The sequence below is a fragment of the Seriola lalandi genome, unplaced genomic scaffold (genome assembly GCF_002814215.2).
Source record: "Seriola lalandi dorsalis isolate HSWRI2012SDOR001 ecotype SW California unplaced genomic scaffold, Sedor1 jcf7180002054898, whole genome shotgun sequence".
NCBI lineage: Eukaryota > Metazoa > Chordata > Actinopteri > Carangiformes > Carangidae > Seriola > Seriola lalandi.
Window position 1 is genome coordinate 1529598 of NW_019525450.1, and position 27053 is coordinate 1556650.

Here is a 27053-nt window from a genome sequence, read left to right on the forward strand (position 1 = left end):
CCCCCCCCCCCCTTCCTCTATCCTTACCATCCACCAGCCACCCCCCCTCCCTCCTCCTCTATCTTTCCGGCTCTCGTTCATCCTTCCCTTCGCCACGCTTCACATCTCATTCTGATCAATGTCCTCTCCGGAGAACCTGCCTGAATTCAGATGAAATGCTCGGCACTCTCCTCACAAATCACACCTGAAAGCCTCGGCTACCTCTCCTTTTACACATCTTTCTCCCCCTCTCTGTGGCCACACTTTGCTGATTTTAAAAAATCTATTCATACACTTGCGTCCTATCTTCCCGCCTCTAATCTTTCGCCTTTCTTCCTTGACAATAGTCACATGAAACAAATGGAGTACACCAGGGAAATAAGCATATGCCCCTTTTTAAAGAGGGATACCACTACACTACCATTGAAGAGGCTGTTTGTAAGTTTTCTCTGCCGCTGAACGTGGTTTCTTGCCCTGGTGATGGTGACCGACAAGAGCTTCGGCCATTGTTGATTGTACAAGAGGTTATAATATGCCCTCTGAGCAGTGCTACGTCTTCAGGGCAGATTGGAGGCAGCAGTAGGTCGCTCTCGGAAAATGACGAGACGGGTAGAAGAAAAGACGTGATAGAGACAGGAATTAATACTGGTTGGTTTCCACCATTAGAAACAGCTCTTGGTGAGTAAAGGAATGAGGTTTGATGCTGAACTCGCAAGGTTTCCCCCAAGACTGGTAAGTGAACAGCTGTTAATGCTAATGCTAGCTATGTAGCAATAGCAAAACTTGCAAATAGCTCCTTTAAGAAAACTCTTCATTATGCCTGCTTTGCTTGTTTACACTGAAAAAAACAAACCCGACATGTGGCTCAAGAGGGAGCGGGGTCGTCCACTAATCAGAAGGTCAGTGGTTCGATCCCTGGCTCCTCAAGTCTGCATGTCAAGGTTATGTTGGGCAAGATACTGAACCCCCAAATTTCTTCTAATGGCTGTTCGATCAGTGTATGGATGTGATGGGTGAATGGGTGACCGTGCATGCATAGTAAAGCGCTTTGAGTGGTCAACAAGATGAGAAAAGTGCTATGTAATTGCAGTCCATTAACAGTAACACCACCCCAGCGTGTGACACACACAGGCGTTCTGGAATCAGAGGTGTGATGCGTCTGCCCCCCCCCGGCCATACCGGCCATTCCTTTCACACAGACATCGATCAGACTCTGTGACTAACTTAAAGGCGGAGCAACAAAACCCCCCAATTCTGTGTTCATACCTTTTATACAGAACAGCGATGCAGAGTAAAGGCGCAACATTCCCGCCTTAAACCGTTTGGGTAAAAGGAGCTGAAGAGGGAGGCAAATGTTTGATTGAAGTAATGGACCTGAACTGACCACCATGACCATGACTGGACTTGTTCTGTTTCTCCCTCCAACAGACACACACATGCAAATACAGACTGCTCATCATTCCCTTTGAGCACCCTGGGTCAGCTCTCTCTCTTTCTCTCCCTGTTGGTGAAATGCATACAATTTGACTTTCTATGGTTCATGCTCTCAGAGACACACACAAGCACACACACACGCGCACACACACACACACACACACACACACACACACACACACACACAGGTCCCCTATTTCCATTCAGACTTTTGAAACGTGAAATGAGGTCTGACTGGAGCCAGCGGCCAGAGTGCGTCAGTGTGATGAAGTGAATAATTTGTGTTTTACCGACTCTCTTCCATATAGCGATGATATGCTTTTTCAAGTTTTGAATTCTGTTTAGTGTGCTCTCTCTGGTGGGTGAAATGTAATTTATTAAGACCATTTATGACTAAATATAGGAAGATCTATGCGATTTTACACACCCTTCTCATTTGACAGAGCACAGTTCCGGTGGGATTTTTTTTTTTTTTTTTTTTCTTCCCAGCAGCAGCCAGTATTACAGCCATAATCCACACAGTGCATTTCTGTAAGAGACAAATTGGGTTGGATTTAAAAGGATGTTCCACACTCATGGACTATGAATAAAGTAGAAATAACAGTTTTTATTCTTGGGCTGGAGGTTGGCACATGAATCAGCCATCAATTAAGGAAGGAATTTCATCAGAAACTCTTATTCATACCATGTAAGGCTCAGACAAAGTAGCAGCCGTTTAGCTTCACCATTCAACGAGTCTGTAATCTTTCTCTTTTTCATAAACCACCAGGAGAAGACAAGAGGACGTTAATGTTGCCTAAACAGAAATATTGATACAAAAACAGTATTTTTGTGTTTTAGTTGGCATGGCTGTTTTCTATCATCACATTCTTATATACTGTAGTCAGTTCGGTTAATTCAAGTAATCACTGGCAGGTAAGTTTGGCATCGGGCCAATTTTTTTTCTAATCCATTAGATGGTGGGGAAAAACATAACCAAAGGCTGATTTACTTTGTTACTGTTCACATGTGTGGCGCTGTGACCCACAGTCACATTTCATACGTTTGAATGTTTTACTGAACTGGTGTTATTTTTTTCATATCACACATCTTATGTCTGCTACTTCAGAGCTCTGTCAAGCAAGCAACAGAAGCTCTGGAACTTCCTGTCAGAGTTTTCAGACTAAACACTCACAACAGTTTGAAATAAAGCACTGCTGCAAAAAAGAAGAAAAAAAAAAAACTTTCTTGCAGTTTCATTTTGAACTAAAGAGGAAGTGACTCTGTCAGTAACTGTTGCTGACTGTTGACGGAGATCTATTTTAGCACCAGGCGCTGTGCACTGACTACAGTGGAGCCCGCGGCCTGATCAGGCCATGTCTATCATTCACTCCCAACATGGATAAAAGTGTAATACACATTCTTCAGGTTCGAGTAGATTCTCTATTTGGACCGTCAGTCTGATATTGTAAGATAAAAAAACCCCAAAAAACAGGTTATTAAATAATTTGGCGGGCCAGGGCCATCTTTGGCACTCAGGCCGCCAGTTGCCGCCCACTGCTGTAGGTCTTCATCATCTACCCAATGATCTGGTTTTAAACATTACTGTAATGATTGCATGTTTCTAGACTTCATACGCTATTAGTGCTGTCATCTTATTCAAAACTTGAACTACTGTTTGTAAAAACTTCCAAATTTATCAAAGTTCAAAATTTGGTGTGTAAGTACGACAGGCTGTGCTTTGGACTTCATCCTGGAACATTCCAAACATCCGTCTGATCTATTCCAGGCCCTATTGCACAATTAATAATCACTGCTGTCTTCATTAAAACAAAAGGAGGAACGGAAAATAATTGGACAAGGTCACATAAAGTTGATCTCCTTGTACTCATTAAATAAATGTAGTACTTAGCACCTATGCCAAGGTCTCCTACTGCACTGAGGCTTTAGTGATGTCCCTCACTTGTAAGTCGCTGTGGATAAAAAGTGTCTGCCCAATGAATGAATGTAAACATACATGAAGTTATCATACTCTAAATTATGTCATCGTTTCAGTCTCGTCTTCGGGAAGTGAACTGAGATCATGAGAGTCAAGAAGTTATAAAATCATCTTGGTTTCCTTATCTGTATGTTTTAGATCAGTGTATTGCTACAGTGTCTTAAAATCAGAGGACTGTGGGAAAAAAAGAGCTAAAAAGGGCTAAAAGTTCTGCACTATCCACCCAACACAGATGTGATCAGCCTCAAATGCCTTAAAGCTGAATGTCAGCACTTATAGTTATAGTTTCACTTTAAATCCACTGTGCTGCACAAAAGCCAAAACAACCAAAAACATCGAAGTGTCTTAATACTTTCTGACTTCGCTAAAGTGATTACACCCCCAGATGATTTCACACCTGCTGTGCATAGGGTGGTCGAATTAAGCTCTACACTGTTTACACAAGATCTGGTTCATTCAGACACGTGAGAATGGCTCCACCAAAATCTGGAGGAGAATAAACAGCTGCTCCCTGGCTAAGAGAGCTGTTCTCACAATGTGGCCGTACCCAGAGTGGGGAATCATTCAGACTCAGTGCTGGCACAGCACAGTGGGCATTTTGTACTTGTTTTTGATCTGCTTATGGTTTCAAGTGATCCACTAACTCTGTTTTCCCTATTCTTCGCATGCACACTTCTGCCAGCATCTACGTGTGCCTGTGCTGGTGGTATCATGGAATTCTTTTTTTTTTTTTTAAGTTTTTTTTTTTTTTGGGGGGGGGGGGTATTTTTGCCTTTATTCGGACAAGGACATTGAGAGAGCGACAGGAAAGTTGGAGAGAGAGGGGATGACATGCAGCAAAGGGCCACGGGTCGCTGCGGTAAGGACTGAGCCTCAGTGGTACGTGCTCTACCAACTGAGCCACCTGGTATCATGGCATTCTCAGTCAGGTCTGTTTAGCAACTAACTTTAGTTGATTCTGACATCAACAGAAGTCAGAATCTCCCTGTTACACATTGAAATGAGAAAAAGCACAAATGAAAGCTAAATTGCTCCATTTGTTCATTTTAAGTTGACTTTTCTCCAGCTCACTGGTTTGAAAATGAGCCCACAATAGTCAGTGTTAATCTTGCAAGACAACAACTGTAACTTTTAATCAGATTCCAATCTTTTTTTTTGTATATAGAATTTATGTAGAGGCAAATTAATTTGAAATGCTTTCCCTATGTTTGATAACAATTACACCACTAATATAGGCCTGAGGCCTTATTTATAAAACTGTGTGTTGGATGCATACCAAAAATTTACATGCACACAAAGACAGAAAAGGTGTACCCTAAAAAGTAATCAGATCAAAACTGTGTGCTTGCATGCATCCATGCAGATTTCCCTTTATAAATCTAATCAACTTGAAAATGTGAGCACTTTCAACCATGTTCCAACCAAAACACTTTTTGATGCATTTTTGATGATTATTTCATCAGTTAATGTGTTTGAGATGAAAAAGAAATCAGGATATTCTGGGGTGATATCAGGGAAAGGCAAACCAGATTTCAGAATCTGCAACCTGGAGGATCCTGGCATCATTTCGGCATTTCAGCTGTGCTGTGGTGCGTCCACAACTGTCCAGGACTGAATGTGAGCATCACACACAATAGGGTGTAAATTATGTTATGTAGATTATGTGCACTGTCATTCAAAAGACTGTGTTGTCAATCAATCAGGTTTCAGAATGAGTCATCAACAGATAAGCCGACAAAACAACCAGGTTGACAGGAATTTCCTGTGCCTACTTAATGTGTTGATATGGATAAAAAGATAAAGGACACTAACAATGACCTACCTTTTGTTTGTGGGCAGCCAGATAACCGTGCATTTTCTCAGGCTGGAGGAAGGACGGGCCACCGTGCACAGCGAAGCGAACATCCAGCATTCGCTCCTTCACATCTATTAGGCTAAAGATGTTGACATCATCAGGTGGAACAGAGAGCATCTCGGACAGGAAATCCACCAGCAGCTCGTAGCGGCTCCGCTGTTTCCCTCTCAGTTCAATGAACTCCTTTGCTGTGATGTCTGAGAAATACACACACACATACACACACAATTGGAACTGTAGACTGTATAGAAGTGGCCTCATTATTTCCATCCCAGTGCCTGGATAAATCCAGTTATTTTCAAACTGGGCCCAATTGCTAAGGTAAAAAATTACTTTGGAACTCTCAAGATATGTGATGATAAATGATTGAAAACGGCTCAATTATGTGACGTAATTTTGTGTTTGGAATGTTACTTTGTGTCTATACTGTACGTCTGTTTTTAGGTGTGTGTGTATGTGTCTTTGTGTGGTTTGTTTTACTATATTCATGGGGTACAAAAAAAACAGTAGCCCACTATACCTGTAGGGTCTGACAGCTTTGTGGGGAACAAAGTGCTGGATTCCAGAAAATGCTATTTTATACTTTCACTCCACCATCACGAGGGAAATACTGTACTTTCAACTCCCCTACATTTATTTGACAGTTTTAGTCACACAAGCAAGACACTGTAAGGACTGTAACACTTCAATTCACCAAAGCAGGCACCTGCGCCATACTGGGTTCCCTGGAGAAAAAGCTGACCCTCCCAATTATCATGGTACACTTCGCACTCTGGTTTAGTTTTAGAGAAACTGTTGGCGTTAAGCATTCAGTTGTCATGGTTAAGGTAAGGGGCTAAGGAATGGATTGCCTGAATGAAGGGTCCCTACAATTTGAGTAAAACAAGTTTGTGTGTGTGCGCTCATGTGTCTGAAGATAGTAATCTGCAGTTCGATTTCAATTCCTTACTGTGTCAGTTAAAGGTAATTACACTCTTGAGAATCTGTGGTTCCATTTCTAATCATAAACTGCAGGAGCCTCTTGAGAAAGAAAGAATGGCATTTTGCTCATATTTTATTTCTCTGCACCAGTCCAGCAGCTGTGGTTTAGCATGTCAGAGTGGAAGTGCACAAATAAAAATAATAAACTGACTATTTGCTTTTATCAAGATTGAGAACAGGTCTCATGTATCATGGCTGAGATCAAGGACGGGAACATCAGTCAAAAGATTCATTCAGATTATAAGAAATTCAGGATGATTTACCCCTGTAGTTTCATCATGTTCCACACGGACTATCAAGGTGAGATTTCCTTCTCCCTTATCTGGACCACCATGATAATTTTGAACTTGTTGTGTGTTAGCAAAGATCTGGGGCCTCTTATACGAAGCTTTGTGTAGATTTCATACTGAAACGTAGTGTACACATGAAGCTGGATAGCTGCATCTCAAGCTCAAACCATTGAGGAGTAATGACGTTCTAAAAGCAACATGATATTTGGGGGCGTATAGAGTAATTGCTCACCAAGAAGCCACCCATTGCGCACCCCGCCAGCTTGTAGGCTGTTCCCAACCATGATGTTTGTTAGGATGAAATGAATAGTGGGCCACCTTGCCACAATATTAGTCAGTCACATATATGTTGCTGGAATGAAATGTTCTCTATTAAAATATTCATCCTCTGATGAGGAGTATTGTGTGGGCAGTCTATCCTCCAATTACATCAGGGTAACCGGCTCTGGCTGCAAATTGTGCTTTCATGTTAGCCTGGTCAACCATATCATGTGGGAACTATATACCTGACTGACATATGGATTATCCCATCCTACAGAGCTGGCAGGCACGGCTCAAGGAAGACTGGTCTGACAGTTCTCTCTGAAACCTTCTCTCTGGTCAGCACTTGTAAGGGAACAGGCACTCCTCACCATGTCCCTCTCCCATGTCAGAACACAGTTCTAGGAGGATTGCTATAGGAATTCTGAGAGAATCAACGTGGCCTCTAAACACCTACTCCCTTCTAATTGTGCCATTTGCCAGGTTATCCAATAATGTCAAAGCTGCCATTGTTATCAGGGTATGTATTGCATCTTTTTGTGCATGCTCTTATGTCCACTTATCTCATTTCATACATGTGAATGCGTTATTGTTCACAATACGGCCCATGTGTCTATGCTATGTAAATCACTTTAAAGAGTAATTGTTTTTACGTGTGGTCCAACAGACTCGTTAATGTGTCACCAATTAACTAAAACCATTCTAAGCATACACACGCCAGACATGAAACTGGCGTGGAGGAACGCAAATTCTCACGTTCATGCTTGATACATCTGACCGTGAGTGTGAAGGATGCTCTATATGTCAGGGAATCACCAAAGTCAGCTGTCTTTAATCTCTAGGCACAATGGATGGCTGTGTAAGACTCTCGAAATCATGAGGGGGCTTGAGGAAAATCCAAAACCACCAAAACCAGTAGGCTTCATCCTCTGGGGATGAATGACAAGTAGCAGTTGAAATAATTCAGTATAGTCCAAAGTGCTGGTGGGTGTACATAGCCATGGCATTCATACATAGCATTCAAAGTTACTTTAATAAAATTGCTGTATTCTTTATGATGAAGAAAATGACAACAGATTCCCCTAATAGATTCATTTTTTAATGAAACACACCAACATCAAAGGGGTGTGTGTATAGAAGATGGTTCCCTCACAAAGAGAGGTTGCAGTGGGGTTTAGTCACGCGTACACACAGGCACATTTGTGCATCACCCCATAAGTTGCAGCTGATTTTCTTGAACATGTCAAGAGAAAAGAAAGTGAGTGGGAGGAATGACAAATGGAGGGAGCTTTTTTTTTTTACCAGCCTTTTGCAATGATCTTACTTAACTCTGGTGCGTTGACAATCCTGACTGTTATATAATGTGTTCTACAAGAGGGTTTAATGTTGATTTTAAACTACAGCTTGCAAGAAGATAATCCAAAGTCAAATATTTTTGACTACAACAAGAAACAAAGACACAAAGTGAGATTCACAGCCAAGTAATGGGTTGGATTTGGGCTGTTTTGTTGCATAAAGCTTCCGGCTTGAACTGGTGTTGACTACTTTAAAATATAATATACAGATACACTGATCCTTTTATCAATCTGTGCCCAGATGTAGCATTAGACTAATTAGCTGAAGGATAGCATATTAAAATAACATGAGGCTTCAGCAGTCTCAGTTACCCAAATCAAGTTGGTATCTTCCAAAGCTATGGTCATTACAGTAATGAGACATGTGGCCACGTGAGTGTTGTTTTAAGACAGACTTGAGACACCCATCATTTCACTGGTTTCCCGCCAAAGAACTGCAGTTAGATAATTTGCCTGCTAGCTAACTCTGACAGTTCATTAATTGTCCTCATAAATAAACAAATGAAATAAAAAATGCGAGTGTAATCTTTAGCATGAAGACCAATCCAAAGGACAATCAACACTGCCCCACGTGACAAAAATGTCTTCATAAGCGACACCCTGAGACTTATTCTCAGAGATAGAAGTATAAGAAGACCCACACAGTGGGATCCAAAAGTCCCAATGGGAAAGAGGTCTCAGACTTTTTGACCCCACTGTATACAAAAAAAGGGTAGGCAGGGTGATTAGGCTTGTGAGTGTGTAGAGGGAGACAGCCTTGGCATCAAGAGACAAGACAGGGGGCTCTGAACAGGCTCAGCGGATACAGCATGAGGGATCGAGGCTAATGTCAACTCCCATCAGTCAGTCCGGCGGGAGAAGCAAGGACAACGGCAGACAGAGAGACAGTAGGAGGGATGGGGGCTGGGGTAGAGGGTAGTAACTCCTAACGCAGAGTGGCAGCCTTTGCACCTGGCTTTGATCCAACCTCACAATTCACTACTGCTTTCTCCTTCCCACAGGCTTCATCAGAGTCGGGTGTCAAGGCAGTAGTGCACAGACGCGCTCCAGCCTGTAGGCTTGTGATTTCACACAAATAGGCGCAAAAAAAAAAAAAGAGGGTTAAATATCCTACCCATGTAGCAGTGTACTGTTGACAAGACTGAGACAAAACAGTGAGAAACACTACTCAAACATCACGGTTAGGGACAGGTATCGTTAAGATTTTAACGGCACTTCTATTTTTATCGATACCACTTACCAGTCCAGTACTTTAACTGTACTTTTTGGCTAATGTTTACTTTTCATCATTTACCAATGTTGGTATAATGTAGTTAACTCTGTGTGTGGGCTCCAGGCTGCAGCATACAAAACACACCTGGCACAATGACGGATGAACTACAAGCTATTCGGCCACAAAACTGTACATTTCTCCGTCTGTGTGTGACGTACTTTCACTGGATGTTTCCAGAGGTCGCTCGTGTTTCAGCTGTTACTGAACTGAAAAGACTGAGCCACACTTCAAAACGTTTAGCTTTCTCCGCTATAGACGCTAAGAGTCTGTGTGTGCGTCTGCTGCACAGTGCTCCAGCATATGACACAAAACTGCCCCCGCCCCTCACACACAGGCTCAGAGAGGGAGACAGTGAAAATGCATCATTCATAGATGATTGTCTTAATCAGAAATAGAGTCGGTGAGATAATAAAAAGGAAACCTATTTTCTTGATTTTTCAAGTACCGAAAGCAGAACCAATAACATCAGAGTTTATCGATACTCCCATCTTTAAAAATTGAGCCCTGGTGCTCGTTCAATACCTGGTTTCGGTATCCGTTCCTAATCATGGACTTTGTGCAGTTTGTTGTGGTGTGTGGACAAAGGCCTAAGCACGACCAAAACACAGTGGATCAATTTTTAAAAGTGTTTTTTTGGACAAAGCAAAGACTCATGAAGTCTTGAAAACTACCATGTGATATTTTTTCAAAAAGGAACCAAACATGCAACATGTTTCCACAAAAGAGAAATTGAAGAGAGGTTACTCTGTCTTCACTGAAAGACAACTGACGACACTTCCCATGAAACTCTCCTCAGAAATACATTTTTACTTAAGAAGTAACCAGGAGATCAATTAAAAGTAGAGAAAGTATATTAATATCAAATAGCTATTTTTAAAAGAAGAATAACCAAATAAACCATTCAAAAACGATAAAAAAGATAAAACAACACTATTAAATTAAAGTAAGGACTGAATTATCTTTGCTATTCTGAGATGTGTTAATGGAGCTTTCTGTAACGTGCCATATAAAGACAACACAAGTAGCTAATGAAGCTGCTAACAACACATTGTTCATTAGCATAATTATGTACAGCACCATGGCAGATGGCAGTTAGCTAAAACATAAATCTCACCTACCTGAATTCAGTATTCAGTGTGTATTGTCTTCTTGAAAGAGACGCTACAGTTCATGAATGACTTCATTTTCTCATGTGATGCCTGTTGAGAACCACCTGCAGTGCTGTGGTTTTAAACCAATATTTATCAGGACTCCATTCAATAACTGAAGCAACTAATGGGGGGTATGGGGTTTGTGTGGGGGGTCGGGGGGCGACTAAGTGTTGCAGTCTTGACTTGAACCAGACAAGATCACTGACTTCAATCTCCTTCAAGCAATACACCGAAAGAGTGAAAGAAGCTGTCTGTCCAATCGACCTATCAGGAGAAAATAATTAACAACAATCTTTATCATCAACGTTAACCAAAAAGGCCAATGCCGATTCCTGCTCCTAAAATATGACGATTTGCTGCTTTTCTCAGTTCGACATTGTTGTAAATTGAAAATCGAGGCACTGTTGGTCAGACAAAGCTAGCAATGTAAGAATGCAAGGTTGAGTTCTGGAGAAATGTGATGGGCATTTGTATTTAGTATTTCATTGAGTGAAGTGACAAACATGATTGATCGAGTCAAGGGGTACACGAGCGAATCCGTGATGTACTCGATAAAGTTGGAGAACTTAAACACAGCGGAGCTTATAATATTGCTATTTCTAACTACTGCATCAAACTGGATCCTCTACCTGGTAAACGCCCAATCTTTCAAACAACAGCATGTAATGTGTTACATCGGCTTTCTATTATGAATGTTGGTTCTTCAAGCCTCAGGAGAGATAACCTGCTGACATCATCAGGTTATTTTCTCCAAAAATACTGTTAATACTGTTGAAAATACTGATGTTCCACTCACGCCTCCAGGGTGACCAGAGAGCTGACTTTGATGTGCAAAATCATTGGACCGCACCTTTAATTCTTAATGAAAATAATGACTAGTTGTCCTAGGAATCTTATATATATGCAATCTCTGCAGTCGAAAACTAAGATTTATGTTTTTATTTATGATTTTTTTTTCTATTTATTTATTTATTCTAATTTCTGCATATTGATCCCATACTGCACACACCTCAGAGGGCAGACAAATGTAAACTGAGAGGTGGGGGATTTTGGGTAGCACCTCAGCACTGCATCTTCTCTTAAAGGGCAATCTCTTGGCAGGCGCAGTTTATAAAGTCCCTCTCCCTTCATCATGTAGCACAAACGGTGTATGCAGTGTATGTACTCATCATGTGCCTCTGACTGTACATTCCCCTGAGCACTATGCATTTCACTCTAAGCTTTATGTGGACATTTCAAGGACTTTTTGTTTACCACATTTCTTACCTTTCCATCAATATTGAGAAAGAGCGAGGGATAGGGAGAGAGAGGGAGGGAGGGAGCCTTAATCCCAGCAAGGCAGATTTAACTAGTGCTTTCTTTTTGTATCCTTATTGCATTCCACATTTGTTCTTGAAATGGGATTTAGAATGTCAAGGAGGGTGTAAGTAATGCTATAAGTAGAATATTTTCATAATCCCCTAGACTGAGAATCAATGAGACTGTTTACACCAAAGCTCCACATGGAAAAATAAAATCCTGGAAATAGCTTCTGTTACATATCCTCTGCACTCACCTCTGTTTTGTTGGCTTTCCTACACCTCAGGATGATCTCAGAGTCATTAATCCTGCATTTTTGCTTTGAACCCTCAAACTTCCACATTTTGTAAGTTTGTTCATCGCTGAACAGTAGGTCAAAAGCATTTGAGCGATTTTGACACTGCATTCGCAGCAGTGGATGACATCCGTGCTCTCTAGCTCAAATTAAGTCCCTGTGTAAGGGTGGTTTAAATCAATACACTCTGCAGGTAACAGCCTTTTGAGGACAGTGGAGCCATTTAAAAATCCTCAATGAAGTGACCACCCCACAGTCATACGTTGTGAACAAACCTAACCTTATTATGCTAAATTAAACAGATGAAGAATACAAGCGTGAATCGCTAAAAAAAAAAAAATGAAGAGCTGCTTAATTGGGCAATTCTTTCACATTGATTTCCATTATTCATTTTAAACACACATTTGCTTGTCTGCTTTTTGTGCATGGATTCATTTCCCTTGCACAAATATTGGAATGTGAGCACCAGCTGTTCTCCACCATGCCGTCTCTGCGTTTGATGCACGTTAATTTACCTCAGCCCTGTTTTCAGAATGACAAGCAAATCCTTTTATCTACATATGAGGCTCGACTCTCCCTTACAAATCCTTCCCTTTCCTTTCCTTCTTTCTTTCCTCTCCTCTCCACCCGTCTTTGGAGTGCACCTTCTGCCACCACCCCCCACCCCCTTCTTCTATTTCAATATCTCTGAAATCATAAAAATCCTTCAGCCATGTCCCATTTCTCCAGAGTGAATTTAATTCTGAGAAGACAGCCGATGTGCTGTACATCAGGTAATGATGGATGCTGCTCAACATGTGGGGAGAATGTGCTGGTTGAGCAAAAGCTCTTGACTAATTATTTTGTCAGCATAAGTAATGGAAACAGGCTTTTCTGTGAGTGCACCGACGGCAAGCGGGAACCCAAGAGTCGTGGAGAGGGATTTATAATGGGTGTAATCTTTTGCTAAGGAAACATCTTTAACTGAGAGTGTGACAGTCCTTTGAAACACTGCAAGCAAATAGAGCAAACAGTAATCAGAGCTCATTAATTTTCTGTGACTGCAGACAAGTCTCCAAATAATGAGCATGTTCTCAGACTCCCTTGCCAGCAGTACTGATTTCAGCAGAGTTTTAATTTTTTAGGTAAAGCTGATTTTTATCAGCTGATCACAAATTGGTATTGGTTGGAGGTCCTACCTGTTCCTGTAATAGCATAAATGTCACAGGTCATTAATCAAAAGGACAGCAGGCAGAGAGGCTGCAGGTGATGTTTGCCGCAGCTGGTTAAAGTGTGCTTGGAAGGCAAAGGGGTCAAACATTGTTGGCATGAATGTCAAAACAAAGCTGATACCCAGGAGCAGTAAATAACAGCCCCAAAGCTCAACTGAAATTATGAGTCAAGGACAGTTTTTTTTGTGTGTGTGTATGTGGACCTGGAGGTATCAGGCTTTACAGTGTCAGTCTTTATGATGAGAAAGATCAGTCTCATAATAAGTTATTACACTCCTGTGCAATGTTCACAACTATAACTGTATTGCCATTTACAGCACACAATACCTGTACTGTCAAGACATCCACTTACGACAGGAAGTATGAGTGACTCTGACAAATGATTGGTGGACTGTGTTAACACCAAGAAACTGTGATGGAAATAAGACTTTACTGGTCTGACAAAACTTGAGGTGTTGTGTACAAATTTATCAGAAGGTTGTAAAGAATCCAGACAAAATAATCCAAAATTCTAACTAAAGGTCAACTGACTAGCCTTTTGTAGAGCTTTCAACCACATCATGAAATACGGGGGTTCTCAGGTCAAATTATAACAACTACGTGTGGAACATCAGTCACATGATATGATGCAAATGATCTCATCCACAAACTGGAGCGGTCTATGACATCACACTCAATTTAACGTCGGTGAAACAGCAAGGATCCTGCACAAGGGACTGCATGAACACTGGAAACACACAACATCAGCTGTGTGTGAACACCTGACACAGCATCCAGTGAGAAGGGGTCAAAGGTCATTGACCAAGAGTCAGTGGACAAATAGAGAAGATCAAGTGAGACATTCACATGTGACATCAGAGACTGGTGTGTGTGTGTGTTTGCGTAGGTTTGTAGGTCAGTCTTACCTGCCAGGCGGAGAGACCCCGAGTTGTAGATGGCCTCGTCCCGCAGCTCCCTCACATGCACGGTGACAGTGGAGACAGCATCCGGCCAGATTCCATCGGACACACGGACCTGGAACTGATAGGTGCCGGGTGGGGCGTTCTCCTTGATGATCAGGAAACCTGTTCGCTTGTTCAGGATGAAGTAACTATGGGAAAGAAAGAAAACACACAGACACGCAACATTTTAATGCCTTAGTTCTAATTCACACAAGCTGAGCCCTCTACAGGGTGAATAAGTTTAATCTCTCACCCTCATTGAAAATCTGGCTTTTACTTGTTCAGACAAGCAACCTGATCAGCCCACAAAGCAAGTCACTAACCACTGTCACTAAATAGAAACTTCCCACACAAAAGTTCCTTTAAGAAGAATTTACTAATAATAAGCAAGACTGAAGCATTCTGGGATGGCTGCTGTCTTTCAAGTTGCTGCCTCATTTGCTGGTCTCCTCGCTACAGCAGGCTGGACCACAATGTGACCAGGGTCCAAGACTGGCTGGTGTGATTGAAAAATTTAGTTTGAGCACAAGAGGACGAGGTAATCAGATAAGTGGAAAGACATGCTCAGTATGACTGCATGCTTATTGTCTATAGGGGCTCTTGGTAAACTCACCATAGTGTGCACTGAGCAGAATTCTAGTCTAAGAGGAAAAACTCATACAGCTCTGCCTGTGTTCATAGAACTAGAAATATCACACAGTCATCATTAAATACCAGCTCAGTATCCCAAGGATTTACCTCCGTGTTGGATGTTTCCATACCTCAAGATTTGCATCCGATGCACGGCCAGTAAAGGAAGTTCCCTGCCCTTAATATAGTGAGGTCAAAAGTTAAGGTGCGGAGGTCAAGTAGTGACTTAAACTTTAAGTGATTGGAGAATGGTGCCACATTATGAATTTGCAATTAATGGTTGTCGCAGTTTATTTGCCATAAACACAATCTGTGTGTAGTTGCCACACTTGCTCACATACAGTGAGAATCTGGGATAATCTGGAATTTAGCAGAATCTTCCAACATCACTGTTCTTCTCTGGAGACTGGATTGCTAAATACAGTGTCTGATCATTATGTGCTTCCAAACTTAGACTTGCTGCTGACAACCACAAACTTTCTGTAAGCAAAGCAGCAGCATGTAAACAACAGAAAACTATCTCACTAATTAAATCTGACATCCTCACAAAAATGCATTTTAAACATTTTAGTATCCAACAAAAGTCTTGACAAAAATGTTGCAGACCCTGACACGGGAGTCAATGTCACTGTAGACTGGGACCCAGCGTTAACTTAAGGACACAATGCATGTATACATATTATGTATCATTTAGAAAAGAAAGATTAATTATCTTTAACAATTTTATCTACCAAGCTACATTGGGGTCCAAAAGTCTGAAACCATGTTCCCATCCTCTATATAGAAGTTAGGCTCCACACCGCAGCAGACAGATGAAGACAGTACAAAAATGTGTTTTACTCAGTGTATTCCTGTTTACTCTGTTTTCTGCTAATTACTGGGACAGCAATAGAAAGTGAGCAGAGATGATACATTAGGGAGTAAAAGGCACAAAGACATACGAAGAAACAATTTCACTTCGTCCTTGTCTACATGCTCCCCTGTACAGTAAATGAGTTCATTCAAGTTTAATTAGAGAGGGGAGAACCTTGGCAAATCAAATAATAAACCACTTGAAGAGAAAAGGGCCACATGAATTCTCATTTTACAGCACATGCTGTGTGGGTAGATTATGTCTTAGGTCTAAGCGCTTAATTCCAGCTTTCACATCACTGAAAGACAATTCTACATTTTTAATAAAACTACCAATATTTTCCTATTTGGTCCTTCACAATCTCCCGAAGCACGTGTTTATTGACATTTACTACTTACATTGATGGCCACTTCTCCTCCAGTAAAAATACTTGCAGTAAAAAGTATTATACAAGATGCACTGATGTCCTGAGTCAAAACACAAGTGTCCTTTCTGCACCGTGCAACACGGTAGTTACAGCAACAAGCAACAATACAACCTCTTGATCCAAAGCACCAAGATTAATAGCTACATTCACAGTAACAGCTTTATGGTTGATTTGATGCACTGAAATGAAAATATATAAAACAAACCAGAAGAAGCTATCACAGGCTCCATTTTCTGAAAAGCCAGAACAGCAGTGATAAGACAAGGTGCTCTGAACTCAGGTTTGAAACACAGAGAGCTGTCATAAAACGTTAATGCCTTGTACTCAGAGAGAGAGAGACAAAACAAAAGTTTGTCATTTTGAGTTCAGCTCAGTTTGGAAGATGAGAACTAAGGTGTTGTTGGGTGCAGGAAAACACAGGAAGGGATGGAATGAGGAAATTAGTTATCAGCCTCAGGAGGATTATCGGACAGAATGATGAGGGGGTGGTAAAAGAATACGGTAAAAGGATGGAAAAGAATAGAAGAACACACTTCAGAGTTATCAGGCTGATTTAATGAGGGTTTAGTGGCTTAACCAATACATCAAGAAGGCAGTTTGGTGGTTGATTGCTGACCACACTGCCAACAAGGAATTGGGTTTACAATCATCAAATCGCATAAAGTTAATGCAAAAAAAAAAGTGATAAAATCTGTTTTGAGACATTAGTGACAAATGCAAAAAGGTCATTATGAGTCAGCAAAAGAATTCAGCAAATAGCAGTAAAAGATAACAGTTTATATCTGCAAAGTTTGAGGGGCTTCCTTAATAGCCACAACTCTCCAGAAATACTCACAATGCAACAAATCTCTGGCCTCCCTGACAGATATTTAACTCTGTTGCTTTGCATTATTTAAACTGAATTGATCACTGCAACAAAACGTTTGATGCAGACACAAACTGTCCACAAGATTAGCTGGAAAATGTAACACAGCTCACGGCATGAAAGCAATGTGAAATCAGGTTCATTTAACAGGACGTAGATCATTTGAAGTGGTAAATGTACATCAGCTGTCATCAGAAATGTTTAAGCTTTAGCACAAACTTTCATGAGTTCAAACAAATAAAAGTACCCAAGAGTATTTTACTGACTTCCATCTCTGTACTTCCTCTTGCACCATTGCCTGCTGAGTGAATCTGTCTTGAAGATGAAGAAAAACCAATTCTTTCAATAAAAAAAAATAAAAAATTGTTGTTGTTGGTTCTACATAAAAACCTGCACATAGAAACTAAAACATAAGAGAAGATATAGTGTATATTGCTTCACTGACTAACAACCTTATGGACCACGTCATTAACCAAAAACCATATGATTTAACTATAACAGGTTATTAGACATCTCTCGGAAAGAGCAAGTAACAACTATCACAGGCACCTGCTTGCTCCCATCAAACTGTTTATGACACAGTTCTGATTAGATAACATTGACACATAAAGTGAATTTGGACATTTATGGCAATTTTAGTTTACCCATGTGTGCAGATGGCCTAAGTCTATGTTTTAGGCTTTTGGGTGAAAATTGTTGCATTTTCACATACGCATCTGACATAGAGCTGTTTTCTTTTTTCTTGTCTCACGGGTCTAAAATGTGAAAGATCCAGCATGTACGCCTCATGAAGAGTCCTGCGTTTCCTCTATGTAGATTGGCCGACGCTACTGCAGGATTAGGGCAGGTGCACATTACGAGTCCGGTTGCCTTGTATCCTGCCGAAGTGTCCTCCCCCCGCTGGCCTGCGCTCACATTGCAGTTTAACCATAAACAGCAACACTAATCAATCGTTATTACGACCCGTCCAGTTTTACTCCACAACTCATTTCCCAGGTATCAGTCGTTTTACGAGGAGGCGGAGGAAGTTATCCGCTGGCCCGGGTCAGACCTAGATGGCTGATTAGCTGCAAGGAAGTATCACTCTGTTGGAAACTTTGAGGACTGAAACAGCCAAGACAGAATAACCACGGACTGTGACAGTATTGACTCAGTGGGTGGACATTACACTTTGCCCTGTAAATTGAATGGTTGGGTTGAGACATTGGCACTGTATATATTGCACTGTTATTGATTTTGGCACTGGTATGCTCAATACACTGTGGTTATTGCTCAGAATTGATGGTGTTAAGTGTTGTTCTGCTGGTCTGCTGTTGCTTACTATGGCGTTTGGCTGATGTATACCCGGGGAGTGAGGAAATTTACAGAATCCTCTTTAGGGTTTGACCGGGTTTCATAAATATTTGTCAGTCTGACTGGCACCTCTACTCCCCAGAAAATCGCTATAAGTTATATAAGCTATGCCTTATTGCCTTATTTTAAGTAGACAGCGTCCACTTGTTTACAGTAAACTATACTGACTGTTTACAATGAGTTGTTACGTTAATTTATTGCCAGCAGTTATTCCGTTAACAACATACTTTATGGCTAATGAGTTGAAGGAGTAGAGTCTTTAATTAAGGACAATACGACAAAAATCTGTGCAGTATTGAGTTAGCTTTATGCTAATAACGTTAGCGAACTCAGAATCATAACGTGAGTTCAGTCAGTATAATTGGCCTAATCTTCACCAACAATCTTTATAGCTATTATTCCAGTTTGTTAGAATATTTCTCTACGAAGAGGAAGACACCTGATGATGAAGACAACAACCAGGTAAGTTAATGTTAATTAAGATTGGGACGGGCTCATTAAGTTTGTGAAGAGGAAGACAGGCTAAGTCTCAAGGTTTTACAATAGGCTCTGTAACATTAGTGGCGGCATCATGGTTGCTACTGAGCATTAATGGGCCACCTCTTGGAGAATTACTTTATGACCGAGCCTTAGGTATTCTTAAAAAAAAAAAAAAAAAACTAGAAAAATGAAATGCACTCAGCAAGGCTGCAAGCTTTACCACTGAGACAAATGTGCCTCAGGCTGTAAGCAATTGGTCGGAGCGGCATTGTGTGTAAAGTAGAGGTTAATCAATATATTCCAGTTTGTGTTGCAGTGAAGTGTCAGTTTATTTCAATGTAATACCTTTTGATATTCCGTCTTACCACTTAGGCAGGTAATATGTTTGTAATATGTAACTGGCCTGCCCCCCCGCTGTTTTATAGAGCTTAATTCTAGAGCAAACACTGGAGTCACGTTATTTACCTTGGCACATGTCCTTCAAAGACGTACGTCTTGTTGTCCCAGTCATCAGGGTCAGGAGAGTAAACCTTTCCAAGCACTGTGGTTGGCATACGGCCTAATGACAGAAAACACATCAGTTTATTAGTTTACAGTTTAAATGATGATTAGCTCTGTGCATATAAAGTGTAGTCTGTATGTTATCTATACAGCAGCAAAGGACACCGTGCACAGCTCTATACTGGCCTCCCATTTATTCATTTAGCCTTTCTGCATGTGTACCTCATTGCATATTGTGTTTAAGTGTGTGTCGGATGTGTTATGCATGTACTCTGCATATTTCAGGCTTCATTCAACATTTCCTTTCAGCAGAACTCATAAGTGGCTGGCATAGGGAGAAGGAAATGCATAACAGAAGTGCTGTTTGAATACACATTGATTACAATCATGTAGAACTGTTGTTGCCATCTCTCAATTATCCCAAGGGTTCCCTTCAGACCCTGACATGTTGAAATTTAGCCTCTTTGTCTTTTTCAGAAAGTTAGGAGGAAAAAGTTACACAACACTAAAACAAATAGTTATCCTTTTTGGTTTTCAATGGTAAAAAAATGACACTGCTATACTATTTGTCAGTTAATTTAGGTGCAAATATATGAACAAAAGCATGTATAGTGACAAAAAACAGAGAAGTAATAAGTCCTTGTTCATCTTCTAGAGTTGCCGGAATATCAACAACACAATGTGCTTTCAATCCAACACAGTCTTATTATGTGCAGGCTATTTGTGACACAAAATCTGAGATTCATTGTAATCTAAGCCTAGTTAGTCTAGTATGTGGTTTGTTTGGGATCCTTACACCAAACATGCTGATGAGAAAAAATGTTGCCGTGATTAACTGGATGTCAAAATCGAGCTGTGGCTTGCCTTTGTGATCCTCAGAATAGCACCATGGGAGTCATTCTGATTTAACACCAATCATGCAAACTGTGACAATGTGGTGACAATGAGTTGGTTGAGCTAAAGGTGAAAAACTCAATAAAAATGTTTTGTGTGGGTTAATTACTGAACACTGATTAGGATTTAATTTGTTTGCAGTATGAGTTTCATCTAGAGAGAAAATTACCTTAAGTCCAAAATGTGAATGAAAATTGCTTTTTTTTTTCCTTTTCCTCAGTTAGACACATGTTCTATATAATATATATATATATATATAATGTCCAGAGGGCAGTTTGCACAAAACACCTTGAGTTAAGAGTGTCTTTAAATTCTGAGTTAAGGTTTCCTTAAAATAAAAACAGTTACACAAAACACCTGTCTATCTTAACTGCAACATGGTCAAGTTTATGGCAATAAATGAGGAGTGTTCGGAACCTTTAACCAAGAGGAACTGATTTTACGTTACAGATTTGACAGGCAGTCAGTTTATGATTTGGCCGATCGTCTAGAATTGGATTTGTCTACTTTCCCCAGCTTACTAACCGCTCAACGGTTTTATGCCACATGATCTTTCTGCTCACATACAGTCGAGGTATTTCATGTCCACAGATCAGCAGTGCGCCAGGTAACTCAGTTTAACCGCTCTGACCTGTCTGCTGAACACCATGGTGATGGATTTTTGTCAAATTTTGTGCAACACCCTTAAGTAACTCCCTCAGCTAAGGAGAAATTAAACCTTAACTGCCGTACTTAAGAAGAAAACTGAAGGTGTTTTGTGCAACTGGCCCCAGAGTCTCATCGCTTGTCTCTGAACACTACATCCTGAAGTTGGAGATGACCTTCTCACCTCGGTGACTATTGATGAAAATCCTCTTCTCCCCTGCCACGTGTGCGTGATCGTTCTGGTCACCGATGGTTACCGTCAGGGTGCTGGTCACTGTTTTGGGTGGACGGCCACTGTCGCTCATAATAATAGGAATGAGGAACTCTTTCTGGCGCTCGCGGTCAAACATTCTCAGGGCTGTCAGTGTGGCAGTGCCGTTTAGGTTGTCCTGGAGGTAGAAATCATTGCTGTGGCGATACTCGGATGGGATGGTGAAGTGAAAGGGCGGACCGTTCTCGGGAGAGTCCTGGTCCACAGCTCGGAGGAGGGTCGATGTTTGGTTCAACCTTACTACCTAAACAAGGAGGGAGAGCAGGAGGCGTTGGATTTTTTCATCCATGCCACTAATGAACAATAATTCTCCTTAGCTTAAAGGTGCACTATGCATTCCTGCATGACGTCACTTCTGTTGACGTTCGAAACAGAGCAAGCTCACCCCTCCCCCCCATGTTTGCATCTGCCGGCGGAGTTCTCGCCACCTTTGAATCGATTCCCCAATATAAATGCCTCGTTCGTTCCTTCTCCATTTCTCTCCTCCTCGTCGTATATTCATCCGAACGTCTTTTTTTTGGTCGTGTCCGTGCCTCGGCCATTTTCCCAAAATATATCGTTGAGTCGTTAGACCTAGTTCACGGCGCCATCCAGCTGTGTACTCTCCGATACTCACGCTACTCTATCAACTCTGCTCACTGCCCCCCCCATATGTGCACGAGCACTAACCCCCACCCCCTCCCCCAACCATCTTGTCGGTGAGTGGCTGGAACGTGATTGGTTATGTTTTGGGGCACAGCCTGTGGCCCTAGTGTTTGTTTGCCATTTGTGACGCCTGAGGCTGCACTTTTTCACTGTGTATTCAGGGGGCAGGCAGCTAGCGGATCAAGGGGGAGATGCCTATGATTTGAGACAAAAATAAAATCGCGCTAATGCAGGAATGCATAGTGCACCTTTAACTTCCTTATTTTCACAGACTCATTGCATTAATATCAGTATGTCACATATTTCCTGAGTTCCAACCCAGTCAAGCCTACCTGTGGTCCAGCCACATTCTCAAATACTATTGGGGAGTACGCGGCCTCAAACTCTGGTCCATTATCATTCACATCCAATAGAGGCAGCTGGACCGTGGCGCTGCCGGTTAGAGGTGGAAGCCCATGATCGGTCGCTATGACAACCAAGTGATGCTGGGGTACCCTCTCCCGATCCAGAGGCTGGGCCACAGAGAGCACCCCGGACTGGTCAATGGTGAACAGCCCCTCGGGATCGGAGTCCTCTGACAGGCTGTAGGTGATGTCACGGTTCTGGCCTGAATCAGAGTCGCTGGCCACCAAACGTGCCACACTGGTTCCCACGGTGATGTCCTCGGGCAGCGGGGCGAGTGACAGGAAGTGTGGAATGAAGACAGGAGCGTGGTCGTTGTAGTCCTCCACCTCCACCACACAGTGCAGAAGGCTGGAAAAGTCGAGGTCTTCAACCTGAAACGGGAACCACATCCGGTCTCAAATGTCACACAAGTGCGGTACAGACAAGATTGTAAGTTTTATCCAAACAGATTTCTAATGTTGTGCATTGTCAGCAGTTGGAAGTTATAATATCAAACAAAATAAGAGTCAAGTACAAATTACTGAAACAGTAGTGATCAAACCCTAGGCTGTAAAGCAATGTCACACCATCCACATTTGTGTTGTGCTGATATGTGTGTAACAGATTTTTATATCACCTTTGGAATTTCAAGTTATTTTCAAACAGCAACCTCTCACTGCACCCAATATGAAAAGTTACCTGGCGGAGCTTTAAAGTCCCTGTCTGTAACCGATATATGAAACTTTGTGTTTAATTGGCTTTATAGAACTTCTCTTCTCTTCTCAACACTCTTTCTCTTAACTTTTGACTGAGAGGATGACAGGTTGCTTTGAGGGATTTATGGGCGATGAAGAAAAACAACCAACTTTGAGATCACTGCTTAGGGAAATTCTCAAAACCTTTGCCATTTTTTTTTTTTCTATCAGTTGCAACAATTCCCAAAACCTTGCAGGAACAAACTGTATGTGAAAGTACACAACTTTAAGATGTCTACTACAAATCCATTTTATATTTTCAACACTACAACAGCAGGCACCACAGCATCATTCATCCTCTGGCTTCTGTCAGTCTTGACTCAGACTCTATTTTTTCTACATCCTCTTCACACATGCTGCGTACCCCTCACTAAAGGTTTCTTTCACAAAAATCATATTAGAGACAGAGAGACATGATACAGAAGCTGAATCAAAGTGCAAGGCTGCGTGGTTGCACGGGGCTTTTGGAACAGCTTCCATATACCTTCAGGGTGAGGTTGAACCTCTGCTCGCTGTGTCGTTCATAGTCCAGACGTTTCTTAAGCCTTAGGGTGCCGCGCTGCTCCTGCTTGTGACTGACCATGTAGAACTTCTGCTCTTGGTCTCCAGACACAACACTGAAGGTGAGCTGGGCGTTTTCTCCAGTATCTCTGTCCTCGGCAGCAAGCTCCAATACCTGAAAGAGAACAAAACATTATGTGGATGAAGTATGTCCCTTTGGCTACGATGGATTCTTACATTTTTGATACAGTAATTGAAATCTCCTGAAGTTGGTGGAGTATTTTTGACAAGAGCCGAGTAACAGAGTTTGAAACAGTGCAGACTGTGGTCGCTAACAACTTGTATGATGACAATATTCTACCACAAATTTCACAATATTCTGTAAATATTCTATAAATAAGAAACTGATGTTAAGTCTAATTAAAGAACTTGATTGATAAAAATGCGACTGGAATTTGCTTTGTTACTGTTCACGTGTGGTGCTGTGATCCACAGTCACATATCATACATAAGCTCACAACAGCTTGAAATAAAGCATTGCTTGAAGAAAAAAGAAAAAAACAAAATCATTCATAAATTGCTAAAGAGGAAGTGATTCTGTTATGGGAGTAACTGTTGCTGCCATGACAGAGACCTATTTTAGCATCAGATGCTGTACACTAACAACAGTGCATTGCAGTGCATTGCCTGATGCGTGATTGTTCTGTCATTCAATCTCAACACGGATAAAAGTGTAATAAGCATTCTTCAGGTGGGGGTAGACTCTCTATTTGGAGATTGTAGCTAAATGTGGGACAGTCAGTCTGATATTGCAAGATTAAAAAAAATCGGATTATCAAAATAAAACAAAAATCTGTCAGGCCGGATATTATTGGTAGACGGGGCGCTAGTTGTCGACATGAAGAAAAACAATGGTTTGTACACAAAACCAGCGGAAACAGAACAACATGGGTAGCACACTGGACTAATGACGGGCTACATGATTAATTTATACTTATATTCACAGCTGCGTTGCTCTTGTAGATTGGTCCATGGTGTTCGTTTCGCTATCATTAGCCTAAAAACTGCTCAAAACAATAAAGACTAAGCATTAAAATAGTCAACAATTAGGGTTTACTTTTACAGACTAATTTAGATGTCTGTCTGAAGTCTGACTGTTGGTTTGATCTATGTTACAGTCACAGTCTATCTTTGTGAAACCGGCCCTTTTTTTTTCTTTTTTAAAAAAAAAAAAAAATATCTAGGTCACTGCGGCTTGACAGATGTTTGAATTTCTACACCAGCCACTAGTCTACTTGTCTCTCTGTGCTGAGCAGGTAGTGCACTGATGGCTTGTTTAAACTTTTTGCTATGGGGAAGCAACCATACTTACATTACATATGTACATACATACTATATTTTATTACCATATTACAAGGACTAAATTAAAAGAGAATGGAAGCTGCATAGAGCTGCAGAGTTGGGCTCCAATGCTCAAAACAAGTGTAAATATCCATTGAAGGAGCTTTAATGTGAATTCAGATTAATGAAGATACCACAATCCTTTTCATTTTTATAATGCAGGTTGCTTTTAGTTTATTTCAGTCAAATGATTAATAGGTTTGCATTCATTTAAATAAATAAATGTATACTACAATGAAGCAGAAAAACCAGAGTTGCTTTTTTTGATATGTTAATTGCAATGTGGGTAAGAAAAAAGAAATACAAAATAAACTGGCAAAGGTCAGGAAAATACATATGCTGAATGTGCTAGTCTATGCACTTGTATGGAAAAAGGGCCAAAACATTCTAAAAGTTAAGCTTGTTTTTGGAAAACAGATGCCATTATTAATTTCACAATGTCAGCGGACGCCTTTGTATATGTTCTTAATATTCTATTCTAATATAAAATCTTGTGAAATATACTGAACCTCAGAAATCACATAAGCCGCTTAATAAGGTGCTTTAAAATGTCTGAGTGGTTTACTAGCTTTACTAGGTTTAAGACAGACTGCTGACTTACTTCCCTTGACTTTACGCTTTGGGTTTCGTCTTTTTGGGAGACACTGGATTCTGACGTATATCCACTGAAAGCTGTCTTTACATTTGCAGATATCATTTAAAATAAACGAGAGAAACTGGTTTCTGTAGAATAAGCTAATAAAACGGTGCCTTATCAACAGTCAGGACCCCGACCCACCTCTGCATTGGGCTCTGCATTCTCAGAGATCCTTGCCAGACAGGAGTGATCAGTGAACCTTGGCGCGTGGTCGTTCACATCCTTGATCTGAATTGTAGCGGTTCCAGTACCTGTCATCCCTCCCCCGTCTCTGGCCTCCACGACCAGGAGGTAGGACTCAACCTGCTCTCTGTCCAGACCTCCCATGGCTACAGTGATTGTCCCTGTGGTGGGGTTGATAGTGAACATTTCTGAGAAAGTCGGCACTCCTTCTAGCTCGATGTTAGTGGCATCTAAACTACCCACAATCCTGTAAGAGAGCACAGCGTTCTGCCCCACAGCTGAGTCATCCAGGTCCGTGGCCGTCATCTCCATGACGGATGTCCCCACTACAGAGTTCTCCGCCACGTCTCCGTGGCAGCTGGGGGCGCAGGTGAAGACAGGCGCATTGTCATTGATGTCCCACACATTGATGATGACGTCGGTGAAGCCTGTCAGACCTTCGCCACCTTCGTCTGTGGCCAGGACGACAAAACGCCACACGGCTCGCTCCTCGCGGTCCAAGGTCCGCTGGGCGTAGATCTTGCCTGTGACCTCATCAATTATGAATTCGCTCTCTGCGCCCTGGCCATGGAGAGAGTAACGCAGGGCCTCCTGGTCGGCATCCTTATCTGGGTCAGACGCTGTTACCTACAACATCAAAGGCACAGTGAGACAGAGAGGAGGATGAGAGCGTAATCACAGAGTTTTCTTTTTTTTTTTTGTTTCTTTTTTCTTTAACTATTTACTTATTGAAATGCTGCTGATCTGGCAGTACATCCTGACTAGAGACACTGTGCAGTTATTAACTCTTCACTAGGTAAATCTGGCGAAGATCCAACCTCCTCAACCCCAACCCACACCTCCTCTGCCTCTCTTGTTCTGTCTGCTCCTTCTTATTCATCCTCAACACATCAGCAATTACACCCTGGGCAGGCCAAAGATGTTTCAATTTAGCACGGTAATTGCAGTGTGATGTAGAGCCAAAATTAACTGTGTTCCTTTAAAGGGGGTAAGAAATGTGCTCTGACATATGTAGAGAGGGAAGAGAGCACCGGGCTTACCATGAATAACTTTCAAACCAAACTGTACTTAGTCTCATGTAATTGAGAGAGGCTTAATGGTGGTGAAGAAATATTACGTGTTATTAAGCTTGAACTGTGCTAAACTGGATGTATACAAGTGTGACAATTTACACAAGTTATGCGTAAATGTCTGTTCTATTCACCGGGATCATAACTTATCCAACACGTAGCTTCAGGGTTAAAGCCGGGATGATCTTGCAATGGCCCATATCTGGCCGAGGCTACGCAGTAATTACAGCATAATCACTGAAATCAGTTTCAAAA

General features: G+C 41.5%; 1 protein-coding gene across 2 annotated transcripts in view; it reads right to left on the reverse strand.

Annotated features, from left to right (window-relative positions):
- Nucleotides 1-27053, reverse strand: part of LOC111672264 (neural-cadherin) — a 232992-nt gene that overhangs the window by 118439 nt on the left and 87500 nt on the right. For both annotated transcript variants that reach the window (XM_023429642.2, XM_087180218.1), the window contains 7 exons: nucleotides 25687-26355; nucleotides 23491-23682; nucleotides 22200-22643; nucleotides 21136-21466; nucleotides 19377-19470; nucleotides 14268-14452; nucleotides 5214-5443 (listed from right to left, as the gene is read on the reverse strand). In XM_023429642.2, coding sequence (XP_023285410.2) covers nucleotides 5214-5443; nucleotides 14268-14452; nucleotides 19377-19470; nucleotides 21136-21466; nucleotides 22200-22643; nucleotides 23491-23682; nucleotides 25687-26355 — 2145 coding nt within the window. The remainder of the gene's footprint in view (nucleotides 1-5213; nucleotides 5444-14267; nucleotides 14453-19376; nucleotides 19471-21135; nucleotides 21467-22199; nucleotides 22644-23490; nucleotides 23683-25686; nucleotides 26356-27053) is intronic.